This window comes from Equus przewalskii, chromosome 3 (genome assembly GCF_037783145.1).
Source record: "Equus przewalskii isolate Varuska chromosome 3, EquPr2, whole genome shotgun sequence".
Lineage (NCBI taxonomy): Eukaryota > Metazoa > Chordata > Mammalia > Perissodactyla > Equidae > Equus > Equus przewalskii.
Genome location: NC_091833.1, coordinates 45,006,376 through 45,033,502, shown reverse-complemented (window position 1 = coordinate 45,033,502; position 27,127 = coordinate 45,006,376). Strand labels below are relative to the sequence as shown.

Genomic DNA, 27,127 nt, shown 5'->3' with positions numbered 1-27,127 from the left:
GGAGAAATTAACAGCCACACAATAATAGTAGAGACTTTAATGCCCTACTTACAGGAAAGAACAGATCATTCAGACAGAGGGTCAATAAGGAAACATTGGCCTTAAATGAAACTAGACCAGATGGACTTAATATATATATGTATATATATGTATGTATATAGGACATTCTATCCAAAAGTAGCAGAATACACATTCTTCTCTAGTATACATGGAACATTCTCAAAGATAGACCATATGTTGGGAAACAGAACAAGTCTCTATAAATTTAAGAAGATGGAAATCAAATAAGCAACTTTTCCGACTACAGTGGTATGAAACTAGAAATCAACTACAAGAGGAAAGCTAGAAAAGTCACAAATATGTGGAGACTAAATATGCTACTGAACAATTACTGGGTAAATGAAGCAATAAAAGAGAAATAAAAAAATACCTGGGCAAATGACAATGAAAGCACAACATACCAAAATCTGTGGGATGCAGCAAAAGTGGTACTAAGAGGGAAGTATATAGAAATATAGGTCTACCTCAATAAACAAGAAAAATATAAATAAAAAATGTAGCACTACATCTAAAAGAATTAGAAAATGAGCAAATGAAGCCCAAAGTCAGTAGAAGAAAGGAAATAATAAAAATTAGAGTGGAAATAAATAAAATGGAGACTAAAAAGACAATGGAAATGATCAATGAAACTAAGAGCTGGTTCTTTGAAAAGATAAACAATATTGACAAACCTATAGCTAGACTCACTAAGAAAAAATGAGAGAAGACTCAATTAAATAAAATAAGAAGTGAAAAAGCAGATATTACAATGGATACCCCAAGAATACAAAGGATTATAAAAATACTATGAAAAGTATACCCCAACAGATTGGATAACCTAGAAGAAATGGATAAATTCTTAGAATCATTCAACCTCCAAAAACTGAAACAAGAAGAAATAGAGAATTTGAATAGACTAATCATTAGCAAAGAGAATGAAACAGTAATCAAAATCACCTAAAAACAACAGTCCAGGACCAGATGGCTTCTCTGTTGAATTCTACCAAACACTCAAAGAAGATTTAATAACTATCCTTCTCAAACTCTTCCAAAAAATTGAAAAGGAAGGGATGCTTTCTACATCATTTTATGAGGCCAACATTACCCTGATGCCAAAACCAGACAAGGAGAATACAAAAAAAGAAAATTACAGACCAATATCACTGATGAACATAGATGCAAAAATTTTCAACAAAATATTAGCAAATTGACTGCAACAATATATTAAAAGAATCAAACACCACAATCAAGTGTGATTTATCTCTGGGATGCAAGATTGGTTCAACATCTGCAAATCAATCAATGTGATACACCACATTAACAAAATGAGGAATAAAAATCCCATAATCATCTCAATAGATGCAGAGAAAGCATTTGACAAAATTCAGCATCCTGTTATGATAAAAACTCTCAATAAAATGGGTATAGTAGGAAAGTACCTCAACGTAATAAAGGCCATGCGTGACAGACCCACAGCCAACATCACACTCGATGTTGAAAGACTCAGAGCTATACCTCTAAGAACAGGTACAAGACAAGGATGCCCACTCTTACCACTGTTATTCAACATAGTAGTGGAAGTCCTAATAGAGCAAATAGGCAAGAAAAAGAAAGAAAAATTATCCAAATTGGAAAGGAAGAAGTAAAGTTGTCACTATTAGTGTGTGACATGACTTTACATATGGAAAACCCTAAAGAAACCACCAGAAAACCATTAGAAATAATTAACGAATAAAGTAAATTTGCAGGGTACAAAATCAACATACAAAAATCAGTTCTGTTTCTCTATACCAACAACAAATGAGCAGAAAGAGAAATAGAGAATACAATCACATTTATAATTGCAGCAAAAGGAATAAAACACCTAGGAATAAATTTAACCAAGGAGGTGAAAGACCTGTATGCTGAAAATTATAAGACATTGTTGAAAGAAATCAAAGAAGATACAAAGTAAAGGAAAGACATTCTGTGCTCTTGGATTGGAACAATTAACGTAGTTAAAATGTTAAAGGGTAATGGGGCACGTGTGTATGGTGATGGATGGCAGCTAGATTTTTGGTGGTGAACGCAATGTAGTCTATACAGAAGTCGAAATATACTGATATACATCTGAAATTTATATAATATTATAAACCAATGTTACCTCAATAAAAAGAGATATATTAATTATTGTGAACTATGGATCCTAATTTTAATAAATAAGGGCAATTAGAACACTGACTAGACATTTGATAATATTGAGAAATTATTTTAAAGTTTAGGGAACATGATAATGGCATCATTATAGTGTTTAGAAGGGCTTCTTAGTTTTCAAAGATCTATACTAAAATAGAAAAAAAAATTCTAATGCCTGGCATTTGTTTCAAAATAAATCTGACAGAGATGGTGGTAAAAAAGGCTTTGGATAAAAATAAACAAGTTTAAAAGTGAGTTGATAATTGCTCAAGCAGGGTGATGACTAATTAGGTTCATGATTCAATTCTGTCTTTATTTGAAAATTTTCCCAATAAAAAGTTGGAAAGGTTTATTCTGGTATTTTAAATTTTGTAAATGTTCATGTAATGGAAGTAGCTACATCTTTTTAGCTATTTTTCCTGTAGTAATGATGAGTTTTGATGAGTCAGTCTGTCTGTCTCTTGAGTTTTCCTTATCAGGTTAATTACGTGCCTTGGAGAGCTGGCTGAGGTTGGAGAGCAAGCTCTGTTTGAAAGGAGTGTCTCTGCTCTGCAAGCTAACCACTTCATGTCAGTATTGCACTTTGATGCCACCCTCATTAGCACAATATTCTAGTCAGCTGTGGTAACCTGTCCAGATGTTTCTCTGATAGTGTTCAGCTCAATAAATTTAGACTTCTCACAATAGTGCTTGTCATTTTATGTCCCAAATATATTTCAAAATATGTCCAACCCAGCTGTTAGCTTGACTGCATAAAATACTGTAATAACACTTTTGAGGATTGAGATGATGTTTGAAGTGTTTCAAGAGTTTTTTCCCTCTGGATTAGAAAACAGCCTTGCCAGAACCAAAATGAATCTTAAATCAGTTTTAAAACAGTTTCTATTGTACTTTGCACAATAGTCTCACATTTTAAAAAGCATTCTGGAAAAAAGGATGATCTTCTGATTGTTTATGTATTACATGAACAAGAATAGACTCTAAGACAAAATTGTTCAATGTCTATATTTTAATGACCACATAAGTGATTTCAATTTTTGGGTCAAAAATTGTAAAATTTTGGTAGTTTTATAAGGCTTAAGTTGATAGTTTAAAACTCAGTGGGCTTCGTGATTAAGATTAAATGAAATAATGGATGTAAATACTTAGCTCAGTTTCAGGTGCACAATAAGCCCTCCAAAAATGGTAGATACAATGACTGCTATAAATATTTTTTCTGAAAATATTTGTATCTTGGACAAAATTTTAAGGCTTAATATTTTCTCTATGTCCTTGTTTTCAAAATAATTTAGTATGTTTAAATCCAGAGAATATTGCTTACTTTAACCAAATTAATACTACTTGAAACTGAATTTAGATTTTAATAAATCCCCAAAATGCTTTCTGTTTAAAGAAAAGCAGCTGACACCTGCAATTTTAGCAGAGGATTATACAGAAAAGTCCACTATAATGACTGAGTCAATATTCCTGAGAAATAAACCTGTTAAGGCTGCATCATATAAGGGAAGGTTCTTATCTATTTCTCTACTAAGGATTCCATAATTGCTGTTATAAGTTACTCAGCTTCTCCCAGGTTCATTTACTCTGGATTTTACTAATTTATGAAGGGGAATCATCTATAAAGTAAGCCACAATTATAATAAAATCCCATATATTTTATTACATGGTTCACAAAATTCATAATGACGTGATGGGATTCTGATACTGATTTTTAAATAGATTTTTATTAAAAAACTAAAGATATTTCTCTGAAAGCTCCGGCAAAGAGAATGATTTCAGTTTTAGTCTGTCTATATTCTAAATTCTCAGTCCAAATTTTCTGATACTACCCAAGTCTCTTTCTGAATCTGTGTGTTTATTCTTTGTCTTGAAGACTTTGTGCATCTAGTACTCTATTCTGCTATGACTTTGGAGAAAGTTAGTTTGTTTTCTCTGGGAGGATAACTCCTTGAGTAAGCCCCCAGCTAGAAATCACTTCCTCTGTTGGACAGAACATCCCGTTATGAGACTTCCTCTGTTACCTCCTGAATGATTCCCACTATGGACAGAAGGCTAAGATTGATTCACAATTTCACTTTCAGTAACCGGTGATCTTAAGGATTGGCAAGACAAGAATGATACCTGGTTAGTGATTCTCTACATTGAGAAAAGACGTCTTAAGAAATACGCATGCTTTACATAGAGCATATGATAGACAAACCTATGGAAAATCATGTTTTCATAGTAAGGTTTTATTATATATAACGTAAATCACCAACTTTTGTTAAAGCTTTATTCTTTTTACTTACTGTTATAAATAAGACAAATTATATATTTAAATATAAAAGAGTTGAATTAATGATCAGCCAAAATGTTGATTGAATTAACATATTGATAAAAATACAGATTGTAAAAGTTATTTGAAAATATTTGAGGTGAGTCCACTTTTACTCACTCTGATTTTAGTATCTGTGTCTGACTGTAGGTAATCACACACAGCTTATGCTATCCCTTCCATTTTTTACAGTTGGCTTTAGAAAGTCAAACATAGATTGAAGTAAAGTGAGAGATCTCTTCCTACTGTTTTTCTCCACAGCAGATAAAAAGGTATATTTGAAATTCATCTGGATATGTCTGAGGGATAATAAGCTCACTAATACTTCTATTAAATCAAGTACAATCTATTGAAAATAAAGAAATGAATATTTTGGATCAAAATCATTTATTGTATACTATATGTAAGTGATATAAAAATGCTGGAGGTATTATAATGAATAAAACGATGATTCTAGCTATCAAGGAGCTCAAAATTCTACTGAGGGAATTGTAAGTGACTAAAAGTAAGTGACTAGCAGCTAGGATAATGCCCCAGATAATAAGTGCCACAGGAGACTTACTCCAGAGGTGCTGCAAGAGCAAACTCATCACGGTTCGGCAAGCGCTTTCTCAATTCTAATTTGAGGAAATTTAAATCAATCAATATGTACAAAAAATCAACTGTCCCCAATGGATATGGAGCTCATAAAACTACTTTTTTCCCTAAAGACATTGTGTTTTAACTAATAGGCCTGATAAAAAACTTGATACTAAAATGAGAATTTATGAACTGTCGTCTGTACTGAGTTGAATGGTCCCTGCCCCCCAAAAGAATATGTCCATGAACTAAACCCTGGGACCTGTGAATGTGACCTTATTTGGGAAAAAAGGTCTTTGCAGATATAAATAAGATAAGGATTTTGAGATGAGAGCATCATAGATTATTCAGGTGGGCCACATTTCCGATGGCAAGTGTCTTTATAAGAGAAAGGCAGAGGGAGATTTGAGACAGAGAAGGGAGAAGAGGAGATAGTGGTGTAAAGACAGACAGAGACTGGAGTCAAACAGCCCCAAGTCAAGCACTGCTTGGAGCTGCCGGAAGCTGGAAGAGGCGAGAAAAGACTCTCCCCAGAGCCTTTGGAGAGAGCACAGCCCTGACAGCACCTTGACTTCTGTTCTCTGGAACTGCAGGAGAACAAGTTTCTGTTGTTTTAAACTGCTGAATTTGGGGTAATTTGTTATGGCAGCCTTAGAAAACAAACCATCATCTAATTTGCCTTATTTTCCAAAGCACAGACAATTTTGAAAGTGTTTCAATCATGTACCACAGGGATGAAAGTGCATACAGAAAGCCTGTCTGAAGTGAGGTAAGGAAACATTTTTTGTTTTTTAGGAAAGTTTTAAGATATAAAGGAAAGTATTGGAGAAACCAAAAAAATATTCCTTATATATGTGCATTTTTGTACAATTTTCCACTGCCTCCTAGAAACCTTGGGTGTTCAGTGAATTCCAGAGGTAAAGGTGACCATTGACTATCCATAAGCCGTGCATCTCAATTATTTATTACTGCATAGCAGAACGCCCCAAAACCTATTGGCTTAAAAAAAACTATTTTATTTCTAAGGATTTGGTATGTCTAGTATTCAGGCAGGGCTCGGTGGGGATGAATCATCTCTGCTCCACATGGTATTGTCCGGGATATCTCAGCTGGGATCAGAGGATCCAAGATGGCGTCACTCACATGGCGGGGTCCTTGTTGCTAGCTGACGGCTGAGGTCCCTTCCTTCCCTTCCCTTCCATATGACTCCTTTTTCTTTGCACGTAGTCTCCCATTATTCATTATTCCAGCACAGCATTTTTTTAAACTTGATTGTTGGCTTCCAAAAATGAAAAGAGAAAAGCTGTAAGACCTCCTAAGGCTCAGACCCAGAAATCCTATATCCACCCTTCTGCCGCAGTCTATTGGTGAAAACGAGTCACAGAGCTTACCCAGAGTCAGGGAGAGGGGAAATGGACCCTACCTCTTGATGAAGGATTGTTATGCATGCTCACACGTAAGAGGGATTGTCCATGGCGCTCTTGCAGACAAATTGCTAGACAATGCTTTGCTTTTTCTAATCATTTTCTTTGATGAAGTCTGATCCTTTCTTGCAAATACCTCCCTTCTTTAAATACTGAACACTTATTATTTATATCAGTCTTTTGAGAATTACTAAAATACTGCTTAGTGGAATTTGTTACAATTTTTTCTTTTAAAAATTTTCCTGCTTTGTCATTTCAAAAAGATCATAAACCCTTGGAGGTGAAAGACGATGTTCTATGTTTCTTTGTATCCCATAACATCAGCACAGCGGGTATTTAATAAATAAGTGTCTTCTTTATTATAAAAGTTGAGTGATGGGAGAATAATGTATTTAAACTATACACAGTGTTGTTTTAGTGTCCACTAGATTATTTATTGCTAAATCCCTTGCAGGTTACTGTGATAAGTTAGTCCTGACCTGTTCCAATTGCCCCTGCCTTTTCTTATGCTTATCACACATGTGTGGTTATAGCTAATAATTGCCAATGATAGTATATATAAGGAAACATATTCAGGATCACTAATTTAAAAAGAGTAATTAAAAGTACACATAAATCCACAAAGAAATAACAGGTCTTTTAAAAAATATGCTAGCATTTTTAAACATGCCTGATTTATGGGTGTCTCAATTGCTTAAATGTTTGCAATATTCTGCAATGAAATAAAAATTGTCTCCAAAGCTGATCAGAATGCTCAGAGACATAGTCAATCATTTGATGATTCACAGTTACCCATGAAACCCAAGCGCCCCATCCTCATTTTGAGCATAGGCCCAGGCATCTGATAAAGAAGGAGCCGGAAAGGAAGAATTACATGGTGACCTAGACAAAAGTGTCATGTCAGCATCAGCATCAGATAAACTGATTGCAGTGGCTGATTGTACTGCTTATAGGGAGAGTTACTTGGAAGATTTGAATGAGAAATCCTCTCTTGTCCATCACAGAAATGACTCTTGGTATATATCCAGACATATTAAACAATTGTCAAATCACAAAGCTAGACAGGATTTTATGAGATTAACTGATTTATCCTTCACCTTGAGATAAAACCTGCATGCCACAAAATTCTCTAGGCACTGAGATTTAATTCATTCTTTGAGAAAAATAAGACCCATTCATTTTTTCAACAAAGATTTAATGTGTTTGAACTATATCAGTGCTTGGTCTGCATCAGTAAATACAACCAAAGACCTTTACTTTCATGGAACTTGTATTTTAATAGGGGGATGTAACTGATTCCATGAGTTTCCTCTTTATAAGTATCAATAAGTCTTATTAGCTTTATGTTGTGTGTGTGTGTATATATATATATATATACATATATTTTAAAGATTGTTTTTTCCTTTTTTCTCCCCAAAGCCCCCTGGTACATAGTTGTCTATTCTTCATTGTGTGTCCTTCTAGTTGTGGCATGTGGGACGCTGCCTCAGCGTGGTTTGATGAGCAGTGCCATGTCTGCGCCCAGGCTTCGAACCAATGAAACACTGGGCCGCCTGCAGCTGAGCGCGCGAACTTAACCACTCAGCCACCAGGCCAGCCCTGGCTTTATATATATTTTAAATTGGTTTGCTCATATTATCAGAAAATATCCACAAAATAGACCCAATCACTAATAAGCTGTGAGTTGTGAGAAAAGAGCTTAGAATTCATTTACATTAACAAACAATTTCATTTTCAGATGAAAACACTAAGACTCAAAAAGGTTGATTCTTACTTGAAGTGAACTACTTCGAATACCTAGGCCTTCAAATACCAGTCCAAAGTGCTTTACTTTTTGCCTACTCTTTCAAAAATATTTTCTTTTTCCTACATTGACTTGGTCATAGAAAGCATTCACAAAATCTAGCACAACATCCATGTATATTAGCTATAAATCTTTTGGTTCTGTGTGACAGAAATCCAACTCGAATAGTTGAGGCAAAAAAAGAGGGGTTTATCAGGGGCCGGCCCTATGGCGCAGCGGTTAAGTGCGCATGTTCCACTTCAGCAGCCCAGAGTTCACTGGTTCTGATCCCGGGTACAGACCTAAGCATGGCTCATGAAGCCATGCTGTGGGAGGCGTCCCACATATAAAGTAGAGGAAGATGGGCACGGATGTTAGCTCAGGGCCAGTCTCCGTCAGCAAAAAGAGGAGGATTGGCAGTAGATGTTAGCTCAGGGCTAATCTTTCTCAAAAAAAAAAAAAAAGAGATGGGTTTATCATAAGGAAATTTCAGTTTCTCCAGGACCCAAAAGCACAAATAGAGCTAAACTGAGGAAATGAGCACTCGGAAACTGTTAGGACTGTCTACATGCCCTTGTTCTATTCTTCTCTGTAAAAGTATCTTACTGATTGAGGTCAGAAGGACCTGGTGGTTTCTGAGCCTAAACTGCCCGGGTTCAGATCCTGACTGTGTCACTTGCTACCAGAGTGACCTGGAGCAGGTCAGTTAATCTTTCTAATCCTCAATTTCCTCATCTGTCAAAATTGGGATAATTATAGTACCCACTTGATAGGATAATAGCAAAAAGTAAATTAAATAATATCCAGGGCTTGGCACAATGCTTGCCTCATAGAGCCTTCAAGAAATGTGAGCACTCATTATAAAATGAGAGATGTCAAGAGCTGAGCTGGACAGAGCCCAGCTGCCAGGTGTGGGAGTAGTCGATTAAGACAACAAGCCAAAATGACGGTAACAACTAAGCCTTTATTCACTTACTGCCATGGGAAAAGCAAGCCTAGAAAGAAGGTCCTAGCTCCTCCAGTGTTTCATTCTTCCCCAGAGAACTGCACCAGGCACCAGGCACCAGGCGAGGGTCAGTTGCACCAGCACAGAGGGGGAAATTGTCTCACTGCCTGAGGGAACCCTGATGAGAAGCCCCCTGCAGTTTCATGGACCTGGGAGCTGGGTGGAGAAGGAGAGGGCAAGGGCTGGGAATGGACAAGTCCTGAGTTTTAAGTCAGAATGGAGAAAAGTGTTTTCCAGGTTCCTCCCTCCCTTGATCAGGATGGGCTCAGCAGAGACTCCTGTGGAAGGCCTCAGCCCAGGGCGCCAGTAGAGAGGCCTCTGAAGCGAGGGATTAAGCATGCAGAAACTGCATGAAAGCATGGCCGGCCTAGGCGCCTGAGTCCTTGACTGCAGCTCCCTTCAGCAGGCCTGTCAGGTAGAGCCTTCAGAATTGCCTATGGTCAGGCCTAAGACATCTTTCATAGGTTTTTGGCCAGGAACCAGGCTGAAGAGGCTTCTGTATTCTTGAGAGGGCTTTCTCCTAGATGAGTAACGTTTCATCCCCCAAGTTTCATAAGTTTATATTTCATGGGGATCTTGTGGTTCTCTTTTCAGCGAGATAGTATAGGTACTTGCCTTAAAATGAGGCCTGGAATATAAGAAGCACCTATCATAGGTTGCGTATTACTCTTATGCTTATCATCGCTATTGTTTTTATTATATAATTGTTCAAATTATAACTCTAATATGACGCTTTACTTTTTTCTCTACAGGTTTAGGTAATAGTATCATCCCTCATATTGAGGCTTTGAAAACAATTCCTTGATCTTTGTTATGCAGAGCTCATCCTCCCTGCACCCAGGAAGAACGACAGTTCCAAATCCACATTTCAAATTAAAAAAAAAAAAAATGCTCAGCTATTAGGTGGCAGCACAGTCTCTTAGCTATATGTTGAGATCCTCAATTAAGGCATCATTTAAGAAAATCAACAATCTCTGCAAGATATATTAAGCCTCTTGTTTAAAATTCACCTAAATTTTTTTGGTATTCAATAAAAAGTTGAAGCCCCACTTTGTGCCAGGAATTAGGTCTTTAATAAGGTGGGAAGAACAAAATGGCAGTTTTTTCCTGATCCCATGGAAACTTATAGATAACTGGGGCAATAAATGTTAATCATGTAACACACAGATTAAGGAATTTAACTGTGATATTACCATAAAAGAGAGGACATGATGCTGTATTGGAGTGACATGAGCTCACCTGGGGGTGGAGACAAGTGGTTAGGGAAGGGTTACCCTAAGCTATCACTGTATTGAGATCTAAAGAATGAGTAAGAGTGAATTCAGCAACTCATTGATTAATGTCAGGCGTCTAAGATCCTTCCAATCAAAGAAAACTGTGTGTTCAAAACCATTGGTTCTCAAATTTGGCAATACTTTGGAATCACCTTGGAAACTTTAAAACAAAATATTGATGCCTGGATCTTGTGTCCAGAAATTCTAATTTAATTGGCATGGAGTATAGCTTTGGTACTGAGGTTATTTTTAAGCTTTCCACGTGGTTCTGATACACTTCAATGCTTGGTAAACAATGTTTATATCCTTAAGCAGGAGGATTGTCTTACTTAAACTGAAGGAAGACTTGTGTGCTTGGAGTTCAAAGAATGAAAGAGAATGTGATATGACATAAGACTGTGATGTAAATAGTGACAAATCATACAAGTCCTGGTCAGCCACATTAGAAGTTTGATCTTTATCTTGAGAACAGTGGAAAACTATGGAAATATTTTAAGCAGAGGACATCATATCTAAGTTTATGTTTATGTTTGCAGTGTAAAGATTGTAAAAGAGAAGCTATAAAATTAGCTTGGACTAGGATGGTGGCAAGGAGATGGAATTAAACGGATTCAAGAGATTATTTTTAAGGAGGTGAAACTGGTATACTTTCAATGGATTGGCTATAAAGGTGGTAAAACTGACATGTTGGTTTCTGTCTAGTGGGACTGGATTGGATGGTAGGGGTATATTATGAGCTTAACCTTATAGATATTTCAGGTGTCCTTGAGATATCTAAGCAGATACATTGAAGGGATAGTAGATGGTATATAGGGATAGTATATAGCTTTGAGACATCTTTGAGATATCTAAGCAGAGATATTGAAGGGATAGTAGGACTCAAATGTCTGGGCTTGAGATGTTAGATTTTCTGGGGACAAAGTTCTAAAGAGCGATAGGAATGCTTTACATTAAACCCTGTAAGTTACATAAAAAATAATTATTTTACTTGTAGAAAACATTGTAATAGGCACTGGGCACACAAAGATGATTAAGATGGTGCCTCTGACCTTAATTGGTTGATTAATAGAGGAGATAAAAAAGACCGAAAATTCTAATGTGATTTTAAAATGAAGGTCCCCTTGAAAACATCTCAAGGTAAGACAGGACAAAAGAGAAAAAATCAAGCGACTTTTATCTGGTTGTAATCATTAAATGCTAAAATATTCTTAGAAAAAAATAATATTCTGGTTGGAAAGAAAAGGAAAGCTAACAGAATTTGAGAGAGGGGAATCACCCTGAAGAATCACGAAAATTGTCAGCGGAACAATAAGATAGTAGAACATAATCTCAGATTGGGGGTATTTTGTTTTTTCATTCAACTTGAACTGGAGAGACAACAAGCTAGAAGGATAAAGAGGACACCAGGAGTTTTAATTCGTGTATTCATTTTTCAGATATCTATAGGAGCTACCATGTACCAATACATCAATACTGTGATAAGGGCTAGGGGTACAACAGTAGCACAGTAGACATCATTCAGCTTCACAGAGTTTATAGCTTCCTATCCTATTTAAAACAAGAAAAATAAAATAGCTCGTTGATTTGAGAAAGTGTCCCTAGTTAGCTCTTGCAGAGGAAGTCAGTAAAAAAGGATGTCTTGAGTCAATAAGGTTAAGTAGCCATTCTATGGGATTACATTCCCTGGATGTTAGGGCAAGTTTTAGAGCAGTGTTTCTCAGCCTTGGCTACAGATTGAAATCACCTGGAAAGCCTTAGGAACTACTGGCACCTGGGTCCCATCCCAGGAGATTCTAATTTAATTGATCTTGGCTTAGGCTGGGGCATCAGAATTTTTTAAAGTTTTCTGGTGATTCTAAGATTTAGCCAAAGTTGAGAACCACAGCTTTAGAAGGACGCTCCATCACTGAAACCAGTAAGGGACTCCAGATCATGAGGCTGAGCAAGGAACGAAAAAATGCTGATTATATACGAATAACGATAATGAAGACTTCTGAGTTTTTAAGTGCCAAGAACACTTCTAAACACTTGACATATATTAAGTTAGTTAATAGTCTCACAAGGCCTGTGAGGAGGTTATTTTTGCTCTTTCCATTTTACTCTTCAGAGGTGAGAAAACTGAGGCCCAATGGCACACACCTAGCAAGTGTCAGGGCAGGTGCTTCAACCTAAGCAGCTTGGATCTAGAGTTTCTGATCTTAACCACTACGATATATCGCCTCTAAGTATAGTGTGATAGTAGTTTTACACCAAGAAGAATTGTAGAAAGACGGGAAACATAATAATAGTAGAATATCATTATGTAAGTTAAATGCCACTTGATAACCGAGAGTGGTTATTATGGCCTCATGAAACACCTTTGAGCTATTTTGTTATATATATACTGCTTCTCATGCTTGTATTTCTCACTTGTGGAAATCAGTTAAGTTCATCTTGTTGTGTATGTAGGCTGTTACATAGTACAGAAGTTTTCGTTTTCAGCAGCAATGCAGGGAGATATAGGCACTCAAATCAGGTGATTTTTCTTTTTCTGACTTTTCAAAGATGTTTCCTCCTGAAGGAAACTCAAGTGCTAAGGGTGTTCTCCTTAATCTAAAGAACGACTACTACTTCATGGTCATGACCAGGCTGTAGGAATAGAATCTTCGGAGGAAATAATCATCCCCTAGGGAGTAAGTCTTACAAATGGAACCTATTTTACCGGTGGAAATACCATAAAGAAAATTGTTATTGGAGGGATTGCTGGCACACTGCATTCCTATACATGTCCAAGAGGAAAATATTCCAATTTAACGATATAAGACATGTATCTGAGTCGACATTCTATGTGTATTTTTTTACACTTTCTATCCCATTACAGAAGTGATATCTACCAAATAAATGCATTTCTAAATGATTAGGTTTCAGCTACTTCGCCTATGCCTTTGTTGTTCCCTCTTTGTCTTTGAAGTCTGAGGAGGCAAATAAAGGAACTGTAGTGGCCAGAAGCACACAACCCCCAGTGCAGTGGATATTCTGTGTCCTGCAGCTGGAGCTTGGGAACCATAGCCAGGCTTCATTTGTTCCATATGAGTACAAGCTAATAAATGTAGGGAATTCCATTTGGTATTCAATTAAGAGCTCTCCTGACTCCTGTTATTAAAGCCTACAAACTATTGAGCGTAAAATTAAAGTTGAACAATTCAGCTCTTTTTGACATTGTAACACTGCCTGAAAGATAGTGATGTAAAACCCAAGTCAAATGTCATCCTTTAAAGCCCATGGACAAATGGAAAGTGAGAACATTGAGGTAAATAGAGTAAATGCCTAAAACGTGGTCATTTACTAATGACATACACATCCTGTTAGGAGCCTGCTACTGCTCTTGCACAAATACGTCAACCAGTTTGTTGAACACAAGATATTACATTGATTTTGACAGAAAGCTACAAGATTATTATTGCTAAAGCTCCAATGAAGGATATAATTAAAGCATTAAGCATTTTTAAGGTTTTAAAATGACCTAAGGCAATAACCAGAAAATACTATAGGAAATCGATATACTGTACTTGAAAGGAAATTAAATTGGTCTTTAAATTTTTTATCTCTTCTAAATTTTCTCTCGACTGCCAGACCATGGAAGACAGTGACTCTTGCCTTGCCATCAGGGAGTATGACTTTCTGTAAATCTCATGTACTGCAGGGGCCACTTTTATTATTTTTGACTTAGAAAGTGCTCAGCTGAATAGATAGTATTATGAGATTTTGTGTGCATTATCCTTACTAGTCTCTGGTCTCATTATTTAAAAAAAAAAAACAGAAACAAAAACACAACCAGACAAAAATAACCTTCTGCACATAGCCAGAGAAGTCAAGTTAATGAAATTTCAAACAATGAAACCAGAGAAGTTGATAAGTCTCACACTTGAACCTAAGTGAAATTCTTTCAGTTTTTATCAAACACTATGCCTGTCGATCTTGCTATGCTGCAGGGAATATGACCCACTGTAGATACAAATTCAATTTGGATCTATGTGAACCAAACTCATTTTTATTGTTTATTATTGGAAGGAGTTATTACAATCAAACAGTAGCTTGAAGTGAACCTCAGGGAGATGAATGGATATGAACAGAAATTAAGGAATCTTAAAACTTGAGAAATCTTTCTAGAAATGTGGATAATCAACATTTCCTCTGTGTGTTGCTGTTGTTTATTTCCTCATTCATCTTTGGTATACACTTTGAGGAGCATAATCAGGCCTTAGGATAAAGGTCTTATCTTTAGTAAGTTGCTCACACAAAGTAGAGATTTCCAGAAATATTTTTGAGAGTCTCTTGTCCACTTCAGTTTTCTGCTCCTTTCCTTATTTTACTCATTGCCTCTTGATTGTTTGAGTGGGTAAAAGATAACACGGTAGAAGGAGCAGAACCTCTCAATCCTCAGTTTCCCCTTCTACAAAATGGGAGGAGTAATGATACCTTCCTCATGGCATGGTTTTGAGAAGTAAATTAATTGATATAAGTAAAGCTGACAGATGATTAGCACATGCTGTGCATTATGTACATGTTATAACAACTTTTATAAAAAGTATGATGATGATGATTTTGCCTTTTAAATTGTATTGCCAAAATGTGAATTCACTATTATATTGAGCCAGCCATTTAACAATTCTGAGCCTCAATTTCCTTGACTATAAAATAGGAATAATATTTTCTCCACCTACCTTAAATAGATTATGTTTATGAAAAGAATTTATAGCTATAAAACAACCCTGCAATTAAAAACACTGAATCTGGACTTTAAAAAGCACTAGTTTAAATCCTAGTTTCTTCTCTTAATAGTTATGTGACCTTAGTTGAGCCCTTAGTTTCTATGTTTGTAAGATAATAAGGGAATGGCACCATCTTGTAAAGTTATCTTTAGGTTTAAATGAGATCATGTATGAAGAGCTCAGTACCATGGCTGATACATAGAAAGTATGCCAAATAAAAAGAAATAATTCTATTTGATGCAGGAAATAAGTATTATTTTAACTTCTTAATAATTTCTTTGTTATGGTCCATGTTAATATGTGGTGAGTGGATTTATTTTATTTCTAGTTTTTCGGAAACTCTGTATCCTAACTTTTCTCTACCTCGAAATTCTGTGCCAGAACATCCCGGCTCTTGGTGTCCTTGGTGACATTCAGTAACGTTAAGCATTGGCGTTTGTGCATATGAAGGAAGAGCTTGGTTAAGTTAAAGGAGCTTCCAATCCTGAAATCTAGACTGCCGTTATTAAGAACAGGAACAACTTTACAAGTGCTATGATCAAAAGACATGTGACCCAGATAGAAAAAAGAAAGAAAGAAAGAAAAGAAACAGAGTTTTCACCTTTCAGAAAAGTGGAAAACCTTCATCAAGCAGAGAAGAAAATTATGTCTCGTAATATATATGAGAGAATCTGGCCAAACATTAAAAAAAATGAGAAGAAACATCATGTATGGCACAAATAATGTTTAAAGTCACTGCCTAGGTCTGAAGACAAGATATAGCCACCTACTCTCCCTACTCCAAATACTTTTATATTACTGTTATTTCAAACTCTCAAACACAAGAGTGCTTTAGAATTTTTAAACCATTGACTACAGTTTTGTTTAAAGGAAGATATAATTAAGAAGATGTTGAAAGTTAAACATTTTGAAATGTTTGTTCAGAGCATTGTTGAAATGAACTGCTCAGCGAGTTTTCTTGTTATTCCAGGAGTAAATATTCCGACTAGTCAATACACCAAAATGCTATGGGCAAGTTGGCACTATTAGATGTCATTTATTTAGGCAAACTGACAGTAGGTTCACCAAGCTTAAAAAATAACCCCAAGGGAGAAAAAAAGAAATCCCTGTGTTTACTTTGGTAGCTTAGACATATTTTCATGAACAAGATGATGTCCTAAAAGCTATTCATTAAGCTTAGAATTAAGTAATAGAATTGGAAAATGTGGATAGCACATTGGAAATTTAGCTCTTCACTTAATATCATAGATCACTTTTTCCACTGATATTATTTGGTCTAGGAAAGTAAAATCTTCTTGAAGAAGTAATTAGAAAAAGTGCACATCAAGGAATGTAATTGAGGATAGACTTTGGTTGACCTCAGAAGAGAACAAAAGCTCAAAAGAAATTTCATAAGGTTTGAAATTTGGCAAGAGGACCACACTATCTCTGATAATTAGACTTTCAACACATTTGGAATTGCTAATTGGATCTAAGTTCTAATTAGACTTTTTATGTAACTAAGAATGACATATTATTGTATGAATTTAATGTGCTTCTACAGTCAAAACCAACAATTAGCATCCCTTTCCAAATTATCGTAATAAGGAAAAAGCTGGATTTTTGCTTATATTGTGACATCCTCTTCTCTTAAGATATATTATGTACATTTTAGTTTTCTTAATTAAACACCTTGTGGGGAGCTCAAAGAGAAACTTGACTTTTAATAGGAAGCAGCTAAATCGTTTGTTTGTGAGGGAGTTTTCCAGTATGTTGATGAATTTGGGAGCAACAAACAAAATGCAATACAAGGAAATAAATCACAGTCTTCAGGAGGAAGCAGCACAAATAAGCAGGTGCTCCTATAAACCATTCAGTTAATCAAAACAGTCTCCAAATATGACTAAAGTTCTGTTACATTTTTAAAACACGCAAATGTGGGCCAGGTTCCCAAAAGTGAAGCTCATGGATCTGGTTGCGGGATTAATAGTGTGACATTTCTTCCCAAGACATGCATTACAACATTCTCTTTGCAGCTTTGCTCCTTGCACAGTTATCTGCTAATTCAAGTCACAGCATCGCTTTCTTTTCTCTTTATTTCTGAATTGAGAGTCATCAATTTTTATCCTGTTGAGATTTATAGGCAGTAATTTTTAAACTGGTAGCCCTCAGATTTCGATATTACAGGAGATGAGAACTACATGTGGATGTAAAGTTAAACCAGTATTTTGGAGAGTAAAGAGCAGTGAATCATTCTAAAACTTTAAGGGAAAGGCTGCTGCCAAAATATTCCAAAGAAATTGATAGCACTGACAACAAAGGCAAATTATATTGTTTTATGTCCTGTGAGTACTTGAAAACAACAAAGCCATATACATGATTTTTTCCTCAAATAAAAGCAGTAACCCTTCTAACCACATTAAAAGTCTTGCAGTTTTTTTTTTCCCAATAAAAGCAGTATAAGACCTAATTAAAACCATTGAAACAATAAGAAAATCTAACTTGTGCAGTAATTGACATGTTAGAACAGACATTATGTTAGAATTATATGTGCTATTATTTTTCCAATTAGGGCATTACTGGGACTGAGTTATTGGTGTATTTATAACTTCTCGATAAGTTAGAAGTCCTCAGTGAGTCTCCTAAAGCATGTTGGGTACTGACATATGCCATATGATGATATTTAAGAGTAGGAAATGGCATTTCTGTTTGCTTTATTTGCTATTAAAAAAGCAAACCTGCACAGGACCCTTCCTATACCAGTTACTCCAGGAGATACCACACAGTTCTCTGAAAGACCTACACATGGTGATTGGACCGTGCGTCAGGCAGAAAAGTGACCAAGCTATTTTATCTTTCAGCTTGGATGCTGGAATCCTGTCACAGGGCTGAATGGGTCACTGACTGACAAGAAACTGGAGAATAACATGCGTGGAGTGGTTCTACGTGTGGTGACTGTCCTGGTGAGTCTGATCAGAGCCTTGTGGTCTTGGCTTAAAGAGGTTACTTTATCTCTCAGTTCTTTATGTTTTATTCACTGACGCCACAGTCTTAAAAGAGCTTTGAATAAATCCTGACTATGCTTTCTGAGATATTTTTAATGGTCATAATTTTAGCCTTCAATTTATGTGGATCAGAATCAGATTTTTGCAGGCTTTTCCTTTAATTACAGTGATTTGTCAACAACTTTTTAGACATTTTAGGCCAAATTTCCATCCTTCTCCAGATTCCTACATATGATAAAGTAAAGGTATCCCTCAGACGTTTTCTCACTGAAACTGCATAGTGTAGGGGTCGGCCCGGTGGCATGGTGGTTAAGTTTGCATTCTCTGCTTCGGCGGCCAGGGGTTCGCAGATTTGGATCCCTGGCACTGACCTAGCAGTGCTGATCAGGCCACACTGTGGCAGCGTCCCACCTAAAATAGAGCAAGATTGGCACAGATGTTAGCTCAGCGCCACTCTTCCTGACCTCCCCCCCCCCGACACTCACACACAAAACTGTATAGTATGCATAAATGGAGATAACCATGCCAAAGGAAGTAGATTTGATAAAATGTGCCACGTTCAGTGATACTGAAACATTATCAGACTAAGACAATAATTTCTAGTAAGGACCTACTTCAAAGGAAAGATCATCAGATTGTTTAATAAATATTTATTGAGTATCCACTGTATTCAAGCTCAGTGCTGATTACTGGGGACACTGATGAATAAAACAGACAGATATGATTCTATCTTTATGGAGCTTATAATCTAGTGATTCTTGAAATATTAACTGGATTATACATGTGAAACATTTATTGCAGTTCCATTTAGTTATTAGGAAATCAAAATGGTAACTATTGTCATTATTCCATATATTATTATTTTTCTCTCCTAATAAACATATAAAATAATACATCAAGAGAAATATTCTTAAATAGTAAAATACTCAAATGGGTATTGTCTAAATCGCCATAAAGCATGAAGACATGCATTCTCCCTGACTATTTCAATGTGTTTAGCCTGGTGCTACCTCATAATACACATCAAAACCTAATAGTCCATAGTTATTAACTTTATTCTTCTTCAGAAAAGCCTGCTTGTTTTTAAATTTGAAAAAGTCTTTCCTATAGGCTAAAAAAAATGTAGAATTAGTAAACAGGAGAAGCAGTTTTTGTGATATATTGATGCTAATTGGATGTTTATCAAAGTTTATAACAGCAATGGCTGCCCTTTGTCCATTGTTTAGTACAAATTAAATAGAGTCAACATAATTTCATTGTCTAAAAAAAGGATATCTGATATTTCTGTAAAAGGAAATTCAAATGAATAGTCTGTCCCCCCTTTTTGGTGCCTGTAATTTATTCCTAGTTATTATTTTAATAAGATTTTCACTTTTTTGGCAGATGATTATAACATGAATACTTCACAACTTAAATGTGAAGGTGTTCTGTATGTACTCAAGGATGTGGCTATGTGCTAATATTAAAAAAAAGACAGGCATTTAAAATACAGTAAACTATTAATGGTCTCTTCTCTAGTGATTAATATGCAAACTCAGGTGACAACTGCGATGAAAGATAATATATGTGCTTTGTTTTGGTCTTTGAGATTCATATTTTAAGGCAAGCTAACCTCATTTACTTATTAAGCAAATATTTATTTAGTACTTACTGTAGACTTGTTAATAGATATAAGATGAATAATACATAGAAATGCGTGTTATTCATCTTATAGGTATATTCATACTTCAAAGCAGTCATAGAATCTTGTTGGAGTGATGCACATACAACGAAACAGATATGATTTATTAAGCCTTACTATGTGCCAGATATTCTACTAAGTTGTTTACTTGTATTATCTTATTCAGTCCTCACAGTGTTTCTAAGAAATGGACACTATTCTGATCCCAAGAATGTGGTAGATGAAACTAAGAAATCCAGAGGTTGAAAAAAAAGTGGAAGATTATACAGATAGTATGTTGAGTTGGGATTCAAACCCAGGAAGTCTGACTCCAGGCCTTTTAACCTCTTCCCTCTTGATGTTATATTATACTCCTTCTACCCCTACTGTGATAAGCATGAGAATAAAAGTATCTGTAGGATTTTACTTGACTTGAGAGTTGGAAATGCTTAACTCTGAATAAGGTCAAAGTGAGTTTGATTGGGAAAGTTTCATAGGACCAGTTATTTTACATTCATTTCCCGGCTGAACAAAATGATTGCTATTTTGTGCGTGAAATTGTATTGCTTCACACAGTGTTAATGCCTGCATGCCCCAGTCTCACCTTCGTGACTCACAATGGTCTCTGTTTCCTGCCAGCTTGCCCTGCACAGATCTTGAGCATGGTTAGTGAATGGAGATATGGAAACAGTATGTTTCCCCAGGTCTTCTGTGATGCAGTGTGGATTTATCAGTTGCGTGCCCAGTTGAGTAAAATGTTGTTCCACTTATTACACTCCCACAATATACAAACGTGGTACTTAATATTTTGTAGGCTTCTTGATTCTTCATGTACTTCTTACTGAATGGAAACCTGCCACAACCTTCTTATTTATTTCCTACAAACATCTTTCCAGGTCTAGCTGTTACTTATATGGCATTATGAGCTTCTTCCACCCAACACGAAGAATCGCTCTCCCCTCAACCCACCTAGCAACTCCAAAATATTGATGCCCACTAAACCCTGAAACTCAGATTTGGTTTATACTAGACTTTATTTGGCCACCTAAACACCACCCTGAGAAGGCAGAAAGAGAAGGGAGGGCCCACGTCTAAGGCCCCTGAAGAAGGATTTCTCAGCCTTTACTTCATTCTAACTGCAACCTAGTCCCACTTCCACACATCCCTTACTTTGCTTTTTAGGCAAATTATGATATTAATGACACACAGGTTAATAAAATTGATCTTCCTTACCTACGTTTGAAACCCCCATTCATATTACTATTAAGGATACTTCATTGACTTGAAAGAAATAATCTAATGTTTATCTTAAACTAAATAATTCAGTGCTATATTGTTTATGATCCCAAGGGCAAATAAATGATACAGTCAAATGGTTAATTGAAGAGAATTAAATAAAGGGATTATTAACAAAGATGTAAATGGGGTTAAAGGAATCAACAATGGGTGTTGAAGAGCCAGGGCCTGGATGCACAGCAAGCCTTGACTACCTTGAAGACTGATGGGGCATGAAGCAGGAGCAGTATTGACAGACCTGGCAATGGCTGGAGCGGTGGGAGAGAGACCACTCAAGAGCAGCTGTGATCTTTGGTATAGGAAGAGGGTGGAGAAAAAGAGTCATTGCCAAAACCACAGTCAGACAGTGATGAAATGAAGAGAGAGGTTACCTCAGTGTCATTCCTCCTCTCCATTTCGTTTCATTGTCTCCACTTGCAAATTCAACCAGAAGTCAGAGGGCAAGGGAGCATAAGTAACGCAGACCATGAAGGTCAGCCTCCTCGAACACAGAGCAGGGCAGTGAAGGGCATGGTGGATCCGGAAACCAACACCAGTGTCTACTATTTGGTAACACCTTTTAAGAACTTCACATGTGTTAACTTATTTAATCCTTATTAAAACCCTACAAGAGATGTATCAATTACATTAAAAGGATGAAAATAGGATACAAAAGAGTTAACTAAATTTCCGTGTCCGTATAGCTCACAAAAGTCAGAGATCCTGGTTCCAGAGGCCAAGTCCTTAGCCACTCTGATATTCTGCCTTTGGAATCAGAATGAATTCACATTAGTTTTAAATTAAATATGATATAACTACTGAGATTGCAAATATTACTAGATTGGTAACTTAGGAACATTTTTCTAAATAGCATCACATATTCAACCATCACCGAAGACACAGACAAATGTTGTAGAAATTGAGGAAAAGAAAGAATGAGAATAAAATTCAGACCCTGCAAGCTTGGTCCTTCTATTAACCTCTTTGTTTCCATATTTGGCCCACTTATCTTAACTTCTTACCAAGTGGACCAAGTGTATTACTATAAGGCACTTATTAAGATTATTTTTTTTCCTTTTAACTTACTAAGTTGTATAAGTATGGATAGCCATAAATGACTAATTATGTCATTCAATTTTTTTTTTCCTGAGGAAGATTGACCATGAGCTAACATCTATTGTCAATCTTCCTCTTTTTCATTTTTTTGTATCTGAGCCACTGCCACAACATGGCTGCTGAAAGATGAGTGGTATAGGTCTGCACCCAGGAACCGAACCCAGTCCACTGAAGCAGGGCATGCTGAACTTAACCACTAGGCCACCGAGGCTGGCCCAGTCATTCAATTTTTTTCACGGTAATTCACAAAAAGTTATTAGAAACATCACTGAGTAGTAAATATTATCATAATACTTATGAAAATAAAATGGAAAGAAATTAGCACCAATGAAAAGAAGGTCTTGAGAAGCTGTGCTGCAAGAAGAAATAGAAGATATCTCAAAAACATAGCAGGAGCTCACTGATTAATAATTCCTATTTGCTTGATTTGGTTTTGCTTAAAATGGGCACATGGCACCTCTAATGAAACATGAATTCACTCATCAATTCATTTGAGAAATGTTTATTGAGTGCCTTCTTCTAGATGTTTGGGGCTCACACAAAACAGACAAACATACTGACTTTTGGGAGTTTCATTCCAGCAGGATATCTTCTAAAGCTCTCAGAATATTATTTGAAAAGGTACAGTGCCATCATCTTACATTAAATATACAACATAGTACTCCTTGCCTAAAACTACTATAAAAATAATTAAATAACTTTGTATAAATATATGAAATTATATTTATATAAAATTATATTTAATTATATTATATTGGAAGTTTATAGTCAAGCTGTGGTGGTGATTTTTCTGTATTTTATAAATTCAAAAACATAAAATTTTTCACAGTTTACTATCTCTGAAATCAGGATGCGTCTTTTAACTGATGTCTCCTTGTAATTATAACTGGAAGTATTTTTTGTCTTTATTAATGGTAGGTAAAACAATTGTGGATCTTACAATTGAAACATTTTAGATTAAATAATATGTGGATGGTATTTTTACAAAATTAATTGTTAATAAATATTCCTGGAAAGACAAATTCAATAGGATTGGGCAAGAAGCCATCATAAGAGAGAGACTATTTTAAAGAATACCCGTAATAGAAAAGAAATAACAGTAAGAAATGAAGTCAATTGAAAAAATAGGACAGTAATAACAATGAAAATATTACACTCTAAACTAAAACTGTCACTATAGGCAGAGAAAGATAAAAGTAGAAAATACACAAAGGCAGCTTATCTCAAAACAATACCACATAAAGCAAGGTCCCAACTACGTGTTGAGAGAAAGGGAAGTTTCCCCAAGCAACTCACTATTGGAAGGGCATAGCAGGCAGCTGCCTACTGAGTTATCATTTTAAGAGAAATTTCCTTTTCCTAAAATATTTCCCTATTATTAGTCTCTCTTGGAATTTTTTCAGCAGGCCTTATTTCCCTGTGAAAATTTACATGTTATCTGAGATCAGAGAAAGGTAAAACATCACTATATAGTTATACAGTGTACCCTAAACTGTTAGCCTTCACTCAACAACTATTTATTGAACGTATATTGTAAGCCAAGCATTGAGCTGCATTCCAAAGAGGGAAAGATAAACACAACATAGTTCCTGCTTTCAAGGAGCTCCATATAAACCACTGTAGCAAAATTACTGAGTCCTCTATCAGAAAATAGAACCTGTGTGTGAGTGTGAGGAACTCAGAATTAAATACATTTTGGGGAGGCTGAGAAAGAATGATAAAGTTGAGAGAACAAAACAGACAGACAGATACAAAAATCACAGTCTTTTCGTGATCTAATCTCAGCAGTGACATCCAGGCCCAGATTCATGGGCTTACAGGACAATTTAATTCCTCATTTCACTGTGTTCTTTCATTTAGAATTCTTTGTAACTCCATATTAATTTTTTGTCATTTGTCATTTTTTTATCATTCATTAGCATTAGCGCCTCCCCTCCCCCCCTTAATTGTAAGTACCAGTAAGACACAAAGTTGGTTTTCACTTACAAAGCCTGGTATATAGAAGCAGGTCAGTAAATATTTGCTGAATGGACAAATTAAAATACTTTGATAGACTGAAGGGGTGTGTGTGTTTGTGTGTGAGAGAGAGACACAGAGACAGAGATAGAGACAGAAAGAAAGAGAGAGAGAAGCAAAGAAATAAAGAACTCTATATGTGATTAAAAAAATAAGAATGGGGAAAGACACAAGGCTATGCCTGAATAGGTGGTCTTAGGATTCCTCATTCTTTGACTTTTATCCACTAAGTCCAAATTTACAGGAGAGATAGCAAAGGAGATCCTAAACTGATAAGTATTATTGATTTCAGCATACGATTTCATCCCTGAATCGTCTTCCCTTTATTTCACCTTGGTGAACTGTCCAGACACCTCGGTGGAATGCTGGGGACCTCTTTTATCTGTTTCATTTACATCTTGAACAAGTCACTAAGCCTCATGCTTCTCACTGTTCTCTCCTGGAGAACACCTGGTTTCTCAGACTTCCCAAAGCTCCAAAAACACCATAACTAGGTCCATCTCTCCTCACAAATCAAACCCTAAATGGCTGAAAAAGCCCAGCCTCCTTTAGGTTTTGTAGACTCTAAGCTATTTACTTCTCCAAGAATTCCCTCCCTCCATCCACTCTTGTGAGGGAGGTAGGAGTGGATACCTTCCACCTCTCTACCTCCTCAGGTAACTAGTTTTACTATATTCCTACTCAAACTGCCTGCCCCATTCAGAGTTGCTGTAGTGGGTCCTTAGCCTTCCCATTACCCGGCATTTATTCAGCATCCTCTCTATGTTAAGCATTATGCTAAGTGCTAGAGATGCAGAGGTAAACAAAATAGACATAGTCGTTGCTGTAATAGAACATGACATCTACTAAGGAATATTGACAACATCCAAAGAAAGACACTAACGAAGAGCTAGACTGGGGAGATCTAGAAACACGTTCCTGAAGGAGAGCCGCCTGAGTCATGGTTCTCAAAATGTGAAAGATCTTTATATATGTCCTAGATGCCTCACAGAAAAAACTTGGAGGATGGAAGATGGAGACAGGATATGGGCAACAAGATGGTTACACATAAGTAAAACCCAAGTTGCATCTTTAGGTAATTAAAGTTCAAAATGAACAGTAACATAATCATATAAAATCTATATGCTTTTTGACCAATGTTGTCCTATAAGCTCTATAATTGTGATCTACTGCCTAAAATTTTACATTTAGACTCAGTATTAAATATAAAGAGCATAAAGAATTATTTTCAGAAACCAAACGAATCAAGACCATTAGATCTTTTGACGCAGTTGATACTAGGAAATGACTTAAACCATTTACGGTGTGTTCAAATACTTCATGCTTTTAAGGTAAAGAAGTACAAAGTTTTAATTCAAAATATCAAGAATCATTCATATTATGAAATAGCAAGTCCACATTTGACGACAAGTTACAAATGATATACAATCATTTAATATCCTCTTGGTCTTAGCGGAAGTTGTTGTTTGGCTTTTGTTCTACAAGGTTTTCCTTTCCACGTGGACTAATATTTCATAATTCATTTTCCCACCGTCTGTGGGAAGCACAGAATTAGACAAAATCAGTATAATGGATAAAGGGAGAAAAGGGTAAAATAGGGTGCAACTGTGTAGTTCACGATCCTCTAAGGAAACAGCCATCCAAATAGAAGGAAAAAACTACCTCTTGTCTTCGCTTGGATTGTGACTCTTTAGAAATTTAAAAAGTTTAAACTGTTTATATTAAATACAAGTACAAAGTACCTTTGTTTTTTTTTCTTCATGTTAAGGGATGTTGTGACTGATATCTAGGCAACAAATTCTCAATTTGTATAAAGACAAGAAAGTATGAATGTTAGATACAGTAATTTATATATATATCAGTGAAAGATCAAGCAATGTACTTGGCTTTCTCTAGATATAGTTTTTAACCAAATAGGTAATATGTGATTAGTTTTCTTTTTTTCTCATTAATTTTTTTTATTGTGGTCATAATAGCTTATAGCATAGTGAGATCTCAGTTGTACATTATTGTTTGTCATACACCTTATAAGTATACCCCTTCACCCCTTGTGCCCACCCTCCACCCCCCTTCCCCAGTATTCACTAGTTTATTCTCTTTATCTGTAAGTTTATTTATTTGCCACATATAAGTGAAATCATATGGTGTTTGTCTTTCTCTGTCTGGCTTATTTCACTTAACATGATTCCCTCAAGGTTCATCCATGTGATTGTGAATGGGACGGTTTTGTCTTTTTTTTATGGCTGAGTAGTATTCCATTGTATGTATATACAACATCTTCTTTATCCAATAATCCATCAGTGGGCACTTGGGTTGCTTCCACATCTTGGCTATTGTAAACAATGCTGCAATGAACATAGGGGTGCATAAGTCTCTTTGAATTGTTGATTTTCAGTTCTTTGGGTAAATACCCAGTAGTTAGATAGCTGGGTCATATGGTATTTCTATTTTTAATTTTTTGAGAAATCTCCATACTGTTTTCCACAGTGGCTGCACCAGTTTGCATTCCCACCAGCAGTGTATGAGAGTTCTCTTTTCTCTACAATCTCTCCAACATTTGTTGTTTTTTTGTTTTGGTGATTATAGCCATTCTAATGGGTATAAGATGTTATGTGATTAGTTTTCTTATTGAAAGTACTTCATCCCATTTCATTGCCTTTTCTCCTCAACACACTCAAATAAGAAGCATTGGCATATACTGCAAAGAGTAACAGACTTACAGTCAAAAGAT

The 27,127-nt window shown here is 36.0% G+C and overlaps 1 protein-coding gene across 1 annotated transcript in view; it reads left to right on the top strand.

Annotated features, from left to right (window-relative positions):
- GRID2 (glutamate ionotropic receptor delta type subunit 2) overlaps nucleotides 1–27,127 on the top strand; it is a 1,375,518-nt gene that overhangs the window by 1,004,391 nt on the left and 344,000 nt on the right. The window contains exon 9 of the mRNA XM_070612619.1: nucleotides 18,186–18,287. Coding sequence (XP_070468720.1) covers nucleotides 18,186–18,287 — 102 coding nt within the window. The remainder of the gene's footprint in view (nucleotides 1–18,185; nucleotides 18,288–27,127) is intronic.